Raw genomic sequence first — 13,549 nt, 5'->3', positions numbered from 1 at the left:
ACCTGTATTGATTAGCTCTCATTTCTCCTGTTTGAGTTTATACTTGTATGTACAGTAGAACTTCAATTTACAAGTAATCTAGTTTATGGATGCTTCACTGAATGAGGAAAATATTTTCACAAAATTTGTATTACAGGACAAACAAAAATTTGCAGTACAAAATCATGCTTGGATTTGAATGACTCATGAAGGGATGACAACTTGGGCAATGGTTTATTTTATTTCATTTTTTGCTTTCATATGTCAAACAAAGGAACCTCTCTCAATATTCATTGTCTATTTCTACTTCAGTACTATCTCCATGGACAGCCCCTTCTTACTATTCACAATCATCCCCTTTGCTCACGCCCTCATTACCTCTCACCTGGTATACATAGCCTCCTAATTGGTGTACCTGTTTCAAGTACCTCCCCTCTCCAATTCACTCAGAAGCAAATGTAAAGAAAAAAAACCAGTGAGTCAAAACATGAAAATGATTCTAAAAAATGAAAAATAAGTGAAGGCAGTAGTGATAGTCTTACTTTTAGTGAAAGTAGCATAAGAGAGAACAGTCCCAATGTTGAAATCCCCCATATTATTATGGAAGGAGATTCTTCTTCCAAACAATAATTCTTCCTCCTCCTCCCTCTCATCTCCCTCACACCAGCCATGATGTACAGGTTAAGTTGTTTTATTTTCAGTTTATATTGTGTACTAATTATTGCTACTGTATTTCAGGTGTATTAGGGACAAAAAAATTTACTTAAATTATAAATTTTTTTGGATGTGGTACTAAACATTAAACCTTACATTATTTCCTATGAGAAAATTAGTTTTGTGATGCAAACAAATCTCATGACAAACAGAATCTCAGAACAAATTAAATTCATAAACTGAGGTACTTGTTTATATGTTGTCCTTAGTATGTGAGCTCCTTTAGAGCCAAGATTACTTTTTGCTTTTAATGCATCATTTAGTGACTGGAAACAGTAGTTTTTCAATAAATGTTGGTTGACTACCTGACTAACAGATTGTGAAAGGTTTAGAAAGGAGAAGTAGACAGAGTTAGTGTTGACGACTTTCTCAATTAGCTTAGGAAGGGGAGGAGACAAGGTGATAGAAGGGATGATAGGATAAAGTGAGGTTTTAATTTTTTTTAAAGGATGGGGAAAATAAGGGCATGTTTATAACAACAGAGAAGGAACCAATAATTAAGGAGAGATTGATGATGACAGAGAGAGTGTGGGGGAAGAGCATTCTATGGGAGAAAACAGAATTGTTTGAGATCAAGGATTCATGTAGAGAGCTAGCCTTGAAAAGAAGAGCAAAAGTGAAGATGTACCCAACCTTGGAAAGGATCATCAGAGATAAAGTACCAATCATAAGTAGCCAGATCTTAGTGAGTTCTGAAGATGGAAGGTGTGAGAAAAGAAAGGGAGTAAGATAAAAATGAGTTTGTTTATAGAGCTGGCATTTCAAAGAGTATAGTAGAAGGGGCAGGTAGATCTGGAGAGGGATATTTTGGGGGAAGAGAAGTCAGTTGAGGTTTCACTGAAGGTTCAGAGACTCCGATATTGTCCCTTTCATAAGACCTGATAGTCTTCAAGGGAAAGATATATTCCATAAATGGAGGTTGAGGGAAGGTAGGGACATAGCAATATCAATAATCATAATAGTTCGTTCTTATGTAGCCTACTTCCATTTACAGAGTGATTCATTTCTTCTTGATAGCCCTGTAAAGGAAGTAGTACAAGAATGATCACACCCATTTCACAAATGGTGAAATAGAGTTTCAGATTGGGTCATAGAGAAGAACCTCAGAAGATATTCTGTAGAATTCTCTCATTTAACAGTTATAGAAACTTGATAAATAAATGATCAATTAATCTAGATATAGAGCATTTTATAAAACTAGAGAAGTAACTTGTTCAATGTCATCTGCTTAAAGGATAAGTTGGGTAACTGCTTTTGTTCTTCCATTCACAGTTCATTTGCTGGATATTGGAATGGGGGGGAGAGGAATAAGGAGAAAACTAGGGTCATAAATAGAAATGAGAAGTTTTGTTGGGTAACTGGGGGAAGGGGAATCCATTCGAGATCTACCCTGAAGTATCAGGAACTTCATGCCTTTACCCCACTTCCTGGAAAGGTTGGTCTTTTAGCAGAGAAACCAGAGAAGGCTGTGGGAGGTGTTCAGACCTCTGGGCAGTGGGGTGTTGGGGGCAGAGTGAGTTTTCAACCTCATAAATCACATTCTAGAAGAGGAAGGGGTGTCAATTCTGCTGCAGCCATCAGAAGGCACTACCATTGGGCAATGGGATTGTTCAGATCATGGAGCACAGTTGTGGGCTGGTCATCCAAACTGTCTTCAGAACCAGTGACTTTCTCTTTGTCAGGGAGCCCATAAATGTGTTTCATCTTCACTGAGCAGGAGGCTGCCTCACGTGGGCTCATCAAGGGGGCTGCTACAGCAATTTGCACATTTAATACGACTTTTCTCAGCTGCCCTTGGAAATCAATCTGTTTGCAGGAAGTCTTTACCTGGCAACCGCCACTTAGTGACTTGGGAATGGCCCCAATGGAAACTGGAAGGGATTTTTCAAAGGAGAAAGCTGGTCCTCCATCCTTTTTACATCAGAGACAACTGTCTTTTTTTTTTCTGACTTTCAGAGAGGATGTCTATCTTTGCCTTTGGTCTCTCAGGAAAAAGACTCTCTGCCTGGGGTGGAGGGTGGAAGGAAGAGAGGGGATTACCTTGGGGCAGTCCCTGACTGGGCTCAGGAAGGCAGGGAGTGGGAGCAGACTTGGAGAGGCTCTGCCTCATCCAGGATGGGCTGACCTAGACCTTAGTGTTGAAGGTTTAGTCAGAGGATATGGAGGTGGTTTAGAAGAAGTTGGAAGACAGAGCTGGGAGCTTTTACTCCATGCCATTGTCATACTGGAATCAGTATGTTATCATTCAGTCATGTCTAACTCTTCATGACCCCATTCTAGTCAAAGAAACTGGAATAATTTGCCAGCTCATTTTCTTCTCCAGATCATTTTGCAGATGAGGAAACTGAGGCAAAGGGTGAAGTGATTTGCCCAGAATCACAGAACTAGTGCCTGAGGCTGTATTTGAACTCAGGAAGATGAGTCTTCCTAACTCTAGACCCAGCACTCTATCCATTGTACCATCTGGATTCTGTTCTCAGTTTACTCTCTGTGTAACCTGGAGTAAATCTGAATTCATAAATTATAATCTCAGCTCTGCTGCCTGGCTAAATGGTTAGCCACTTAGTTGTCCCTAGGCCTTAATGTCCCTGTAATGTGAAGATGAAACAATATGGTAGGAAAAGAGCAATGAACTTGAGAATAAATCTTTGATACCCTTGACCAAGTCATTGAAACTCACTTGGCCTCAGTAATTTCATTAAGTTTTAGACAAATGGGAGCTATTCCCCTCCTCTTTCCTTCCCCCCCATTACTACTCCCTAGCAAAGCTATTTCTGTGTTTGAAAGAAATGCTCAGCTCACTACATGTTGCAATTTGGGGAACACTGGCCTCACCAGCCTATTTTGTAATTCTCACCACCAGAGTTACTACTCCTCCCACTCCTGATCTTTCCTCATCAGACCTCACAGAGCATTTCTCTTTCACCTCTTTGATGACCTTAGTATATGATGTTTTATATGATTGTTATCTTTGATGGTACCCTCTTACTTGATTATGAGCTCCTTGAGGGCCAGAATAATGTCTTATCTAAACTTTGCATGTTCTCTAATTGCCAGTACAGGACTGTGTACATATTTGTGAATTCTTTAAATGTATTATTCCTCTGGAGAGCATTGCCTCCAGAAGGCCATTTGTGAAAGGGATGGATGTATTCATAATACTGACCACAGAAGGGAGAGAAATACAATGTAAATGGAAGGAGCTTGTAGGTTGAGTTTTGGATGAGCCATTTTTCACTGTGGAATTTTGAGTACCCCATCATCATCATAGCTCCTATTTCTTTAGCACCTTAAGAATGGGAACTCACCTTGAGTGGGGATTAATTATTTTTTTCTTTGTCCTTGTATTCCTAGTATCTACCACAGTGACCACACGGTAGGTCTAATGACGACTTGTAGAATGAATGATTGATTAAGGTTTGTACAAAGCATTGTCTTTGAAGCTAGGGAGTACAAGAATTCTTACTCCCTGTTTTACAGGTGAGAAAATCAAGTCTCAGGGAGGTTGAGTTGCCCAGTTATATTTAATAAAGGTCACAGTTGATACTCTGTTCGAGGTCCTTAAAATTCTTTTCAATATACAATATTATCTCCTAGTTAGAACTAGAAGGAGCAATTTATTCTAACCCTTCCATTTTTATAAATGATGATTTTTAAGGTTAAGAAAAGAGAAAAGACTCCATGGTCAAGGGTGTGACAGGGCTTGACCTCAGACTAAGTTCTTGCCTTTTATAGTATTTCTCCAACTGAACTGTAAACTTCTTGAGGGCAAACCCATGTCTTTTCCTTTTTGCCATCCTCTTTAGGACTGGGAATATGATAGGCACTCAAAAAATGCTAGTGATTCTTTTCTCCATAGAGGAATAGAATGGGACTTCTGACCTACCATCTGCATAAGATATGGTCTTGGAGTTAGTTTCTTATTAGTAGGAACAGGGAGCATTGATTCATCCATAATCGCCAGTCTTTCTTGTGTCCGAAACAAAGTACTACTGACCTCCCTGGCTTCCTTTATGTCCCAACTAGAGTCCCATCTTTTATAGGAAGCCTTTCCTAACTCATCTTTTTAAATAATTTTTTTATTTCTCCTTTATTTGACTTGTTTGTTCATGTTTGGCTTGCTTGTTGTCCTTCCCATTAGATTGTAAGCTCCTTTTGGGCAGGGTATGTCTTTTGCCTCTTGTTGTAATCCCAGTGCTCAGCACAGTGCCTGCCACAAAAAAATGATGTTTTTTTGATTGACTGATCCACATGAGTGGAGGCAATTTTCACATTAGTAATTCCCCTTGCTAACGAAATCAAACATCTGGACCAAAAAAAACATTTTTTTAATCACATGTACTGTCAATTTAACCTTTGGTGAAAGATGTGCCCAGATCCCAGGAAGATGGAAATAAGGATTTTCTTTCTTTTAGATTTTTACCTAATAATTAAATTATCCTTTGGGAGAGCCTATGAGGAAGGAAAGAAAAATATTTAACTCCCAGTCTCTTGCCCCTCATGGAAAGTGAATAGAAACTCAAGGGCCTAAAATTTAAAGAGCATAGATTTGGAGCTCAAAGGGACCTCAGAAGCCAACTAGTACACTTGAAATCCATTTTTATAGTTGAAGAAACTGAGTCCCAGAGAATGATTTTCCTAAGGTCACTCAAGTAGTATCAGAGGTGTATTTGAACTCAAGGTCTTCTGACTCCAAATCAGTGATATTTTCACTATAGTTTGTAGTGCTTTGTTGCATTATTATCAAGTGATTTCTTTGAAATCCTCATTGCTTACTCCTTGAGCTCTTTGAAATAGCAATATCTTTGGGAGAGAAACATGGCTATTATCTTCCCAAGGAAGGTTTCTATCCTTGACCTAAGGGCACATGTGTTCCTGGGTGGCCCTAGCTCCTCTCATCTTTGGTGATTGGTGGGAATGATGATGGATATCAACAATGGATGAATGGGGAGTGTTCCCAGGTGTCCTTGGTTCCACTGACCCTTACAGTGTCATAGTTAACAGCTAATCCCATCTGACTGTGTAAATGGGGAGGGAGGCAGTAAAGAGCCTGTATCCTACCTAGTCAGCACAGAAATATTTCTTTATGGGTCACAGATTCAGGGACACCTTACTTGCAGAGATACAGGGCAGGATTATCTTGACTCAATACTGTAGCCCAGGAATTCTTTATCTTTTTTTGTCTTATGGATACCTTTGGCAGTCTATGAACTTCCACTTTTCTTCCCTCTGAGAGGAGCTGTGAGACTCCCTCCTAGAGGAGGGAGTTGACCTAGAGCTGCTCTGAGCAGGCAGTGTCCTAAGTAGCAAAGATCTGGCTCCCTTTCTCCCCAGATCCTCATATTCCCTGTTGATGCCATCCAGAAATGTCTACCTGGGTCTAAGAAAGGTAACCCAGTACTGGTCTATAAGATTCCTTGTGTACTTTATTAATTTACTTTTTTTAACAGGATATAAGATTTTTTTCTTGTGAGGAATTCCTTTGACCAAAGTAGATAAAAAATAATAATGATAAATAAAACTGATAATAGTTTTAGAGACATGCTGAGGGGCACTTAAAGATTAGGTGAGTTACCCAAGGATACATAGCCAGTATGCATTAAAAGATGAGACCTCAACTCATCTTTCCAATTCTGAAGCCAGTTCTAACTATAACAGGATGCTTCTGGTGTGTCTTATATATTTAGGATTGTTGCTAAGGACTCAATTGTTACCAGGTAGAATTTATTATTGATAGTTTTGTATGCTGTCTAGGGATTTCCCTGTTGGCCCATAGATTACTTCTGCTCAATATTTCAACCTGGTGCTGCACTGGCATATTCATTATTGGATGAAGATATCCCCAATTGTCTCTATTCTGATGATCTCCAGCAAGTATTTCTCTCCCTAATGTAAAACATTAGAGGGATTTTTGGGGTTTTTTTAGAGACTCAGATCAGCGTTGTTACTTCCTGAGTGTGACCAGTGAAAATGTAATTGTGAAATATTTAACAAAGAAAATAAAAATACAATAAAACAGACATAACATTACATTTTAAAACTAAGTCAATATGCAGCCAGCAGGGATCTTTCTGAATGGATTAGTGGTGAGTTGGACACTACTATTTTTGACTAAAACCAAAGGATCTGAGGAGACCTGGCACCCTAATTTAATTAGGGGTACATCAGATTTGTTGCTTGCTGGAAATTAAGTTGTTCTCAGATCAGAATTAATATTTTTTCCAGAAGAGATAGCTGATATTGTTATAGGGTTTTATAGTTACAAAGGGCTTTATTTCTGTTATCTCATTTGAACTTTGTAAGGTTTGAAGCTGAGTTATTATCCCTATTTTACAGATGAGGAAATTAGGAACAGAGAAAGGAAGGAATTTTTGCCTAATATTGCACAGACTTGTAACTGGCAGATCTGGGCCTCATATACAGTTTTCTTATTCCAGAGAGGGTCTTACTGCTCATTTTTTCCCATGGCTTTATTTTCAGACCCCTGGAAGAATCTTCAACTTCCCTCTTTCTGCCTGGAAACAGAGTCCTCAGCATTCCCTGGAAATCGATGCTTCCATCAATTGGTCCTTCCATCCCTCCTTGGAGCTGCTTTTCTTGGGTCCCAGTTACTAGACATGAATGGTAGCATATTCAGAATGAAGATCCTTCACCTGGGCTGAGCTCTTAGACTGATGCTTTTCCCCAATGGGTTGGAGATCAGCATACACAATCTCATTATTCCCTCTTGGCTGGAAAAGTAAAGAAAAAAGGCTTTGGTAAGGAGGTAAGGAGAAGGGAGGAGGAATTAGGTACATCTTATTGAAGAAGCCAAAATCAATATGGATAAATTATGTAAATCTATATTTTAAAAAAAGGAGCAAAACTGTGATTCCTTCCTCTCAGGGTTACCTCCTTCAATGACTTTGGTCATTGGAAGACATGGCCTCAACTGAGAGAATTTAAAAGATTTGTCCAAGATCATATAGGTATTGAATTTAAAGCCAGGTCCAATGACTCTAATGTCAGTGTTCTTTCCAGTTTGCTACTAGGTTAGCTCTTTTCTGACTCTGGGCATTCTGGGTTTTATGTTCTATAATTCTGTGGGCCATGGTGAGAAGAGAGTCAAAGAATTCTCAATTACAAAAGTTTCATAAATGAGAACTATCTTTCCCCTGAATCTTTTGTTCTAATATCTGCATTCTTTCCCCTGAATCTTTTGTTCTAATATCTGCATTCACACAGGAAAGGTAATGAAAGAATGTATAGCTTCTCAGCCCATACCCCTGCCATGAAGAGGGGTATCAACAGATGACTTGGAAGTCCCTTGAATCTCCTCTACTACTTTTGCCAATCACATTTTCCCTTGCAACTTCTCCTTGACCTGTTGCTCTTGACCTTTGCTCATCTCCTATCCTATCACAGGCTTTTCTACTTCTAACTAGAGGACACCCTTCACATAGTGTCAGTGTTAAACCCCAGGGCAGGTTCCTCTTTGGTCCCTAGAAAAGTGAGGACCAGGACCCTGTCTCTACCTTTTTGTATGACTTTGTCATCACCAAACACCACAGATCATAAGTATTAGAACTGGAAGGGACTTTAGAAATCACATAATTGAACCCCTTTTCTTACAGATGAAGAAATTGAGGTCCATGGAATTGGACATAGCCACAACTTCTCTAGGCTCTCATTCTGTGGAATGAAGGACATGATAGGGGTCATGATGAATTAATTGTCACAAAGGATGAATTAATTAATATTCAGTATTTGAGGCACCATATCCATCAAAAAGCAATTGTTAGGTACCTTCTATGTGAAAAGCTCTATGCTTGGTGTTGGCTAAAAGGAAGTAGTCTTTGCCCTCAGGGAACCTATATACTATTAGGGAAGACAATATGTAAATATATCATCATACCCACAGATATGTGATAAATTCAAAAGAAATTCGAAGAAATTAGAGAGAGCATGGGAGACCAAGAAAGTCTTAGTATAGAAGGTGGTGCTTGAACAGAGTTTCTTAAAGCTAGGAAGAGTTTCTACAAAGAAGAGGATGAGAGAGTGAATTCCAGTCATGTGGAATGGTCAGATAAAAGGCAGGGAGACAGATGGCAGGTCAGATCAAAGGCAGGAGCACACATATGAGAAACTGCAAGAAGGTCAGCTTGGCTGATCAATGGAATGTAGGACAGAGAATCACTTCTAATAAGATTAAAAGGCTAAGCAGGAGCCAGGTTGTAAAGGACTGTAAAAACTTGTCCAACACCTGTATGACCTTGAATAAGTAATTTCTTCCTTTGGAAATTGAGATGGCGGAATTAGGTGATCTAAGGTCCCTTCTAGTTCTAAATTCTATGATCTCTGTTGCTCCAGGTTTTCAGAACCCAAAGATAATGACTATGTAAAAGCCATTCCCAAAGATCAGTCTCCTCAGAAGACCATTCAAAGCTCCTATTGAGGTTACTTGAGAATGTCACTGAAAATAACATGGAAGCCTGCGCTTCAGTGGAAGCAGCTGGATTTTTCTGCAGCCACGGATGGTATCCTGGTACTGAATTAGAGGCCAGGGAATACATGAGTTTTATTGATACAGCGGCCAGGCTAGGTGCATTTTCAGGCCTTTGAGCTTTATTTACTCATCAGTCTAACCATGTAGGGCTCTCATAGAGACGTAAACATTAGATTCCTATGGATTCTTGCTGGGTGTTAACTGGGGGTCATGGAAGCAACTGGCTCCATTTTCATCTGAACTCTGACCTGAAGGGATCTATGAGGAATCATTAGGGTCAGTTAAACAACCTGCCTGAGGAAACAGGGAGGGAGTGAGAAGAAAGGGGAGGAAGCAGATTGAGTAGGAGAAAGGAAGTTGGGCCCCTTGGCAGAAAAGAATAAAATGTAGACTGGTGTGGTATGGAGATCTGGGTTCAAGTCCTGATTGCCATTGCTAGACAGTATGAGCTTGGATAGTCACTTTTCCCCTCTGATATCTAATTTCCTCACCAATAAAACTTAAATTAGTCAATATATAGGCAAATAAACAAATGAATAACAAATAAATGAACAGATGAATGAATAAATAAATTGATGAATGAATGACTAAATAAATAAAAAGGACAGTTAGACTAGATAGCCTTTAAAGTTACCTCTTAGGGCAGCTAAGTGGCACAGTAGATAGAATTCCAGGCCTGATTTCAAATTTGACCTCAGATACTTACTAGCTGTCTAATTTTGGACAAGTCCCTTAGCTCTCTTTGCCTTAGTTTCCTCAGCTGTCAAATGACCTGGAGAAGGAAATGGCAAACAGTTCTAGAATCTTTGTGAACAAAATCCAAATGGGGTCATAAAGCATCTGAGAGGACTAATGGGTAAAACAGCAAGTTTACCTCTGGTTCTGATATTTTATGCCCCAAAGGACCCCCAAACCTCCTTTGGCATTCTGTATTTTCTTTAATCTTCTAGTTTCTAACTCAGCAAACCCCCTGGGGAAGACTCATCTATGACTGAGTTTGACCAGTGAGAAATGAATGTGTTCCATTGTCAAAGAACCCCTGTTAGACAAGGTTCATAGGTACAGTGATGGACCTGGCCCCTGAGCAGGCCTAAGGCGTCTGGGGAGGACCCCTGGGAGGTCAGCACCATTGCACGTGGACTGCTGATTGTCACTGTGGGATGCCCTGGACTCCCTCCAGCTTGCCAGTTTCCATGGCACCCGTCACCATGGTACCTTCAGTCCAGAGAAAGAGATGGAGAAGGTACTCACCAATAGAACCGTCACTTCCCCTCCCCCATTCCTTTCTATCCTCCTGGGAGCATTGCATCACCCTCCCCCCTACCATCTCTGAAGATGGTAAAGCAGTTGGAAGGAACAGCTCCATTCTAGTCAATGGACTGAGCAGGGGTAAAGGTAGTGACTGCTCTGTTGTCAAACCTTGGATAGCTGCTCCTGAGTCTTACAGGATTAGAGCATTTAGAGCTGAAACATGTAGAATACCATATCTAGAGGGGACCATGGGGATCAGCTAGTCCAATACTTTAATTTCACAGAGAGGTGAATGGAAACCCAGAGAGGGGAAGAGACAGTCTTACTAAAAGACATAGATGAGTCAGTGGCAGAACCCAGATTTAAACCTGGGTTTCCCGACTCCTGATTCAGTGACTTGAAATTTCCAGTGTGATCGACCACTATATACAATGAGAGGTTACTAAGTGCTGAATTGTCAAGTCCATTTGAACAACTGAGTGATCATGAGCTTTAAGGTTTGTTCAGAATGAATTAATCCTTAAATATGAACTATTATTATTTTCAGGGACGGTTTTTTGGAGACTAGTTTGAGGGGAAGGATATAGATGGAACAAGAGGTAGAAAAATGGAGAAGGATACATATGTATATTATATATCCATATATGTATTATATATAAATGTATTATACATTATATAAGCATTACATCTTTATATATGTATAGGAACTCATATCCAGGAGTAGGAGAGACTATAGAGATCATCTCATTGGTGGTAGAGTCTTGGGCAAGTCACATCTTTCTGGGACTTAAATTCTTTCATCTGAAAAAATGAGATACTTTGCCTAAGTGATCACTAAGGTCCCTTCTAGCTCTGATAATCTGTGGTCTAAGGTCCCTCCTAGCTGTGACATTCTAGTCTATGACATTTTAGTCTAGTCTATGGCATACTGGTCTATGACTCTTCTTCATAGTAGACTCAAGAACATGTTCCTTCAGCCTAATTGCATTTTTCTCTCAGATTTCATGCCTCCTCCAGGAAGATTTCCCTGATTATATTTTGTCTACTTCTAGTCTCATCTTGAGTTAAAACCTCATAACTTCTGGATCCTGTTGCTTAATAAATATTCCAAATTTTACCAAATGAGTACACATATATGTTCCTTTTTCTTGAAACTCTCTGAGAAGAGAAACTATGTCTCCTAGTTTCTCTCTATCCTCTCCTGTAAGAACACTTAGCATAGGGCTGTGTTCAAAGGAAATTTCACACTAATTTCTTAGGACTGACTTCATCCATGCATTTCGTGGAGCATCCCAATCAAGCCCTTACCTCTTTCAGTGGTTGGTTTTTCTTTGAGGCTTCTGGCCTAAAGGAGAGAGAAGAGAAGATGCAGCCAAGTTCTAAATAGAATTAATTTTTCTTACATGCTATATTTGAGGGGGTGCCAGGGAATGGTGCACCAACTTGTGTTATGTGAAGCAGTGAAAAGAGCCCCAGACTCAGGAGACCTGGGTTCTAGTTCTGCCACTGAACTGCTCTGGTAGCTTGAACAATTAATTTAATTTTTCTAGGTAGAGTTCCTTCCTTTATAAAAAGGGCATAATCATCACTACACAAATGGTAGAAAATAGACATAGAGTATCAAAATTGTAATGTTAGGTACATATAGGAATGTCAGAACTGGAAGGTCCCATCTCAGACATACCCTATTTTTACGGAAGAAGAAACAGCTCAGAAAAGAGTCAGGGATCCTTAACTGACTAAGTGATTAGAATACATGCTTTATAACACCCAGTATGATTCTTTGACTACCACTTGTCATTTTCTTTTCACTCAGAATGTTGCCCATTTTAAAGTGGGGATGTTTTGTGTCTTTGCTCTTTTGTTACTGGGGACAGAAGACCTCCCTCCATGGCTCAAATAAAAAGGCAATAGTTTGTTTTCTTTTCCTGAGAAAGGGGAGACACAATGATAAGATATAAATTCCCCCTTTCTACTTTTGTCAGATAGCTTGGGCCTTCTGAAAACCATGTGTGGGAAGTATATGTCCAGGCTAGGGGTGGTGAGGCCTTGGATCAAGGATTTGGGAAAATGTACTAGGAAATTATGTGGGTCCATCCTGGGAAGAAGGAAGGCATGTGAAGGAGGAAGCCAATCCCTTTTGGTGGGGAATCATCCAGCACCTAGGATATACAAACCTGGACAAACATGATCTTAGACCTAGATGGAGAAAAGAAAAGAGACAATGTCAGACTTTTGGTTCAGGCCAGTGTTAATATAGTTTATAGCCCTTCTAGGGAATGGTACATTGTGAGGGTATATGTTGGGCCCAAGCTTTGGAACACCCCCTGAACTCCAAGCACTGATGAAGCAAAAGAATCTTGGGCAGGGACCCTAGAGGCTGCATGTGATCACCCTCAGTTGGTACTAAAAAAAAAGCCAAATATACCCCAAGGCTTCCATACATATATTCATCTAGTCATCCCCCACATCCAGGACCAGGGCCAGTTCTCTGACTATAATAAAGACTTACTTTTTTATACCACATATATCCTTCCCACCCATCCCAGGTCATACTATTCTCCATAACTGCTTTTCCACTTCAGAACTACTCTTGGATGCTAATTCCACAGGCAGAAATATATCTTGGCTGCAGGGGACTAAGGAAGAATGTACAATAGGATTTTTCCCAAACCTTCACATGATATTAATACTTTAAGGCTTGCAAATCACTTTGATTCTCACAATGTACCCTGGGAAGTAGATGCTTTTATAATCCTCATTTTATAGATGAGGAAATTGAGATCAAAAGATGAAAGTGACTTGCCCAGAGTCACATAAGTAGTTAGTGTCTGATGCCAAATTTGAACTCAGGTTTTCCTGACTCCAAATTCAGAGGTCTATCCACAGCACCACCAGTTGCTCAAAGACTTCTGAATTCCTTTAGAGAAGGGCAACATATAGGAGAAAAGAAAGAGCCTTAGAGATGGGAATCAAAAGAACTGGAATTAAGTTTTAAGACTGCTAGTGGGATATTAGCCCCCCCCTTTTTTTGGTAAAATTGAGGGAGTCTGACTGGATAATCTCTAAGACTGCTTCTGGTTCTTTCATTTTCTGTTTTATGTGTCCTTCTTCAGGGTG

General features: G+C 39.8%; 1 protein-coding gene across 1 annotated transcript in view; it reads right to left on the bottom strand.

Moving 5' to 3' along the window:
- Positions 1–3,422: 3,422 nt before the first annotated feature.
- LOC141505373 (signal-regulatory protein gamma-like) overlaps positions 3,423–13,549 on the bottom strand; it is a 55,442-nt gene continuing 45,315 nt past the window's right edge. The window contains exons 4-6 of the mRNA XM_074211175.1: positions 12,607–12,628; positions 11,738–11,774; positions 3,423–7,424 (exon numbers count right to left, since the gene is read on the bottom strand). Of these exons, the coding sequence (XP_074067276.1) occupies positions 7,305–7,424; positions 11,738–11,774; positions 12,607–12,628 (179 nt within the window). The 3' untranslated portion in view covers positions 3,423–7,304. The remainder of the gene's footprint in view (positions 7,425–11,737; positions 11,775–12,606; positions 12,629–13,549) is intronic.

This window comes from Macrotis lagotis, chromosome 1 (assembly GCF_037893015.1).
Source record: "Macrotis lagotis isolate mMagLag1 chromosome 1, bilby.v1.9.chrom.fasta, whole genome shotgun sequence".
Lineage (NCBI taxonomy): Eukaryota > Metazoa > Chordata > Mammalia > Peramelemorphia > Peramelidae > Macrotis > Macrotis lagotis.
Note: the sequence above shows the minus strand (reverse complement) of the source record. Positions and strands in the feature narration are given on the sequence as shown.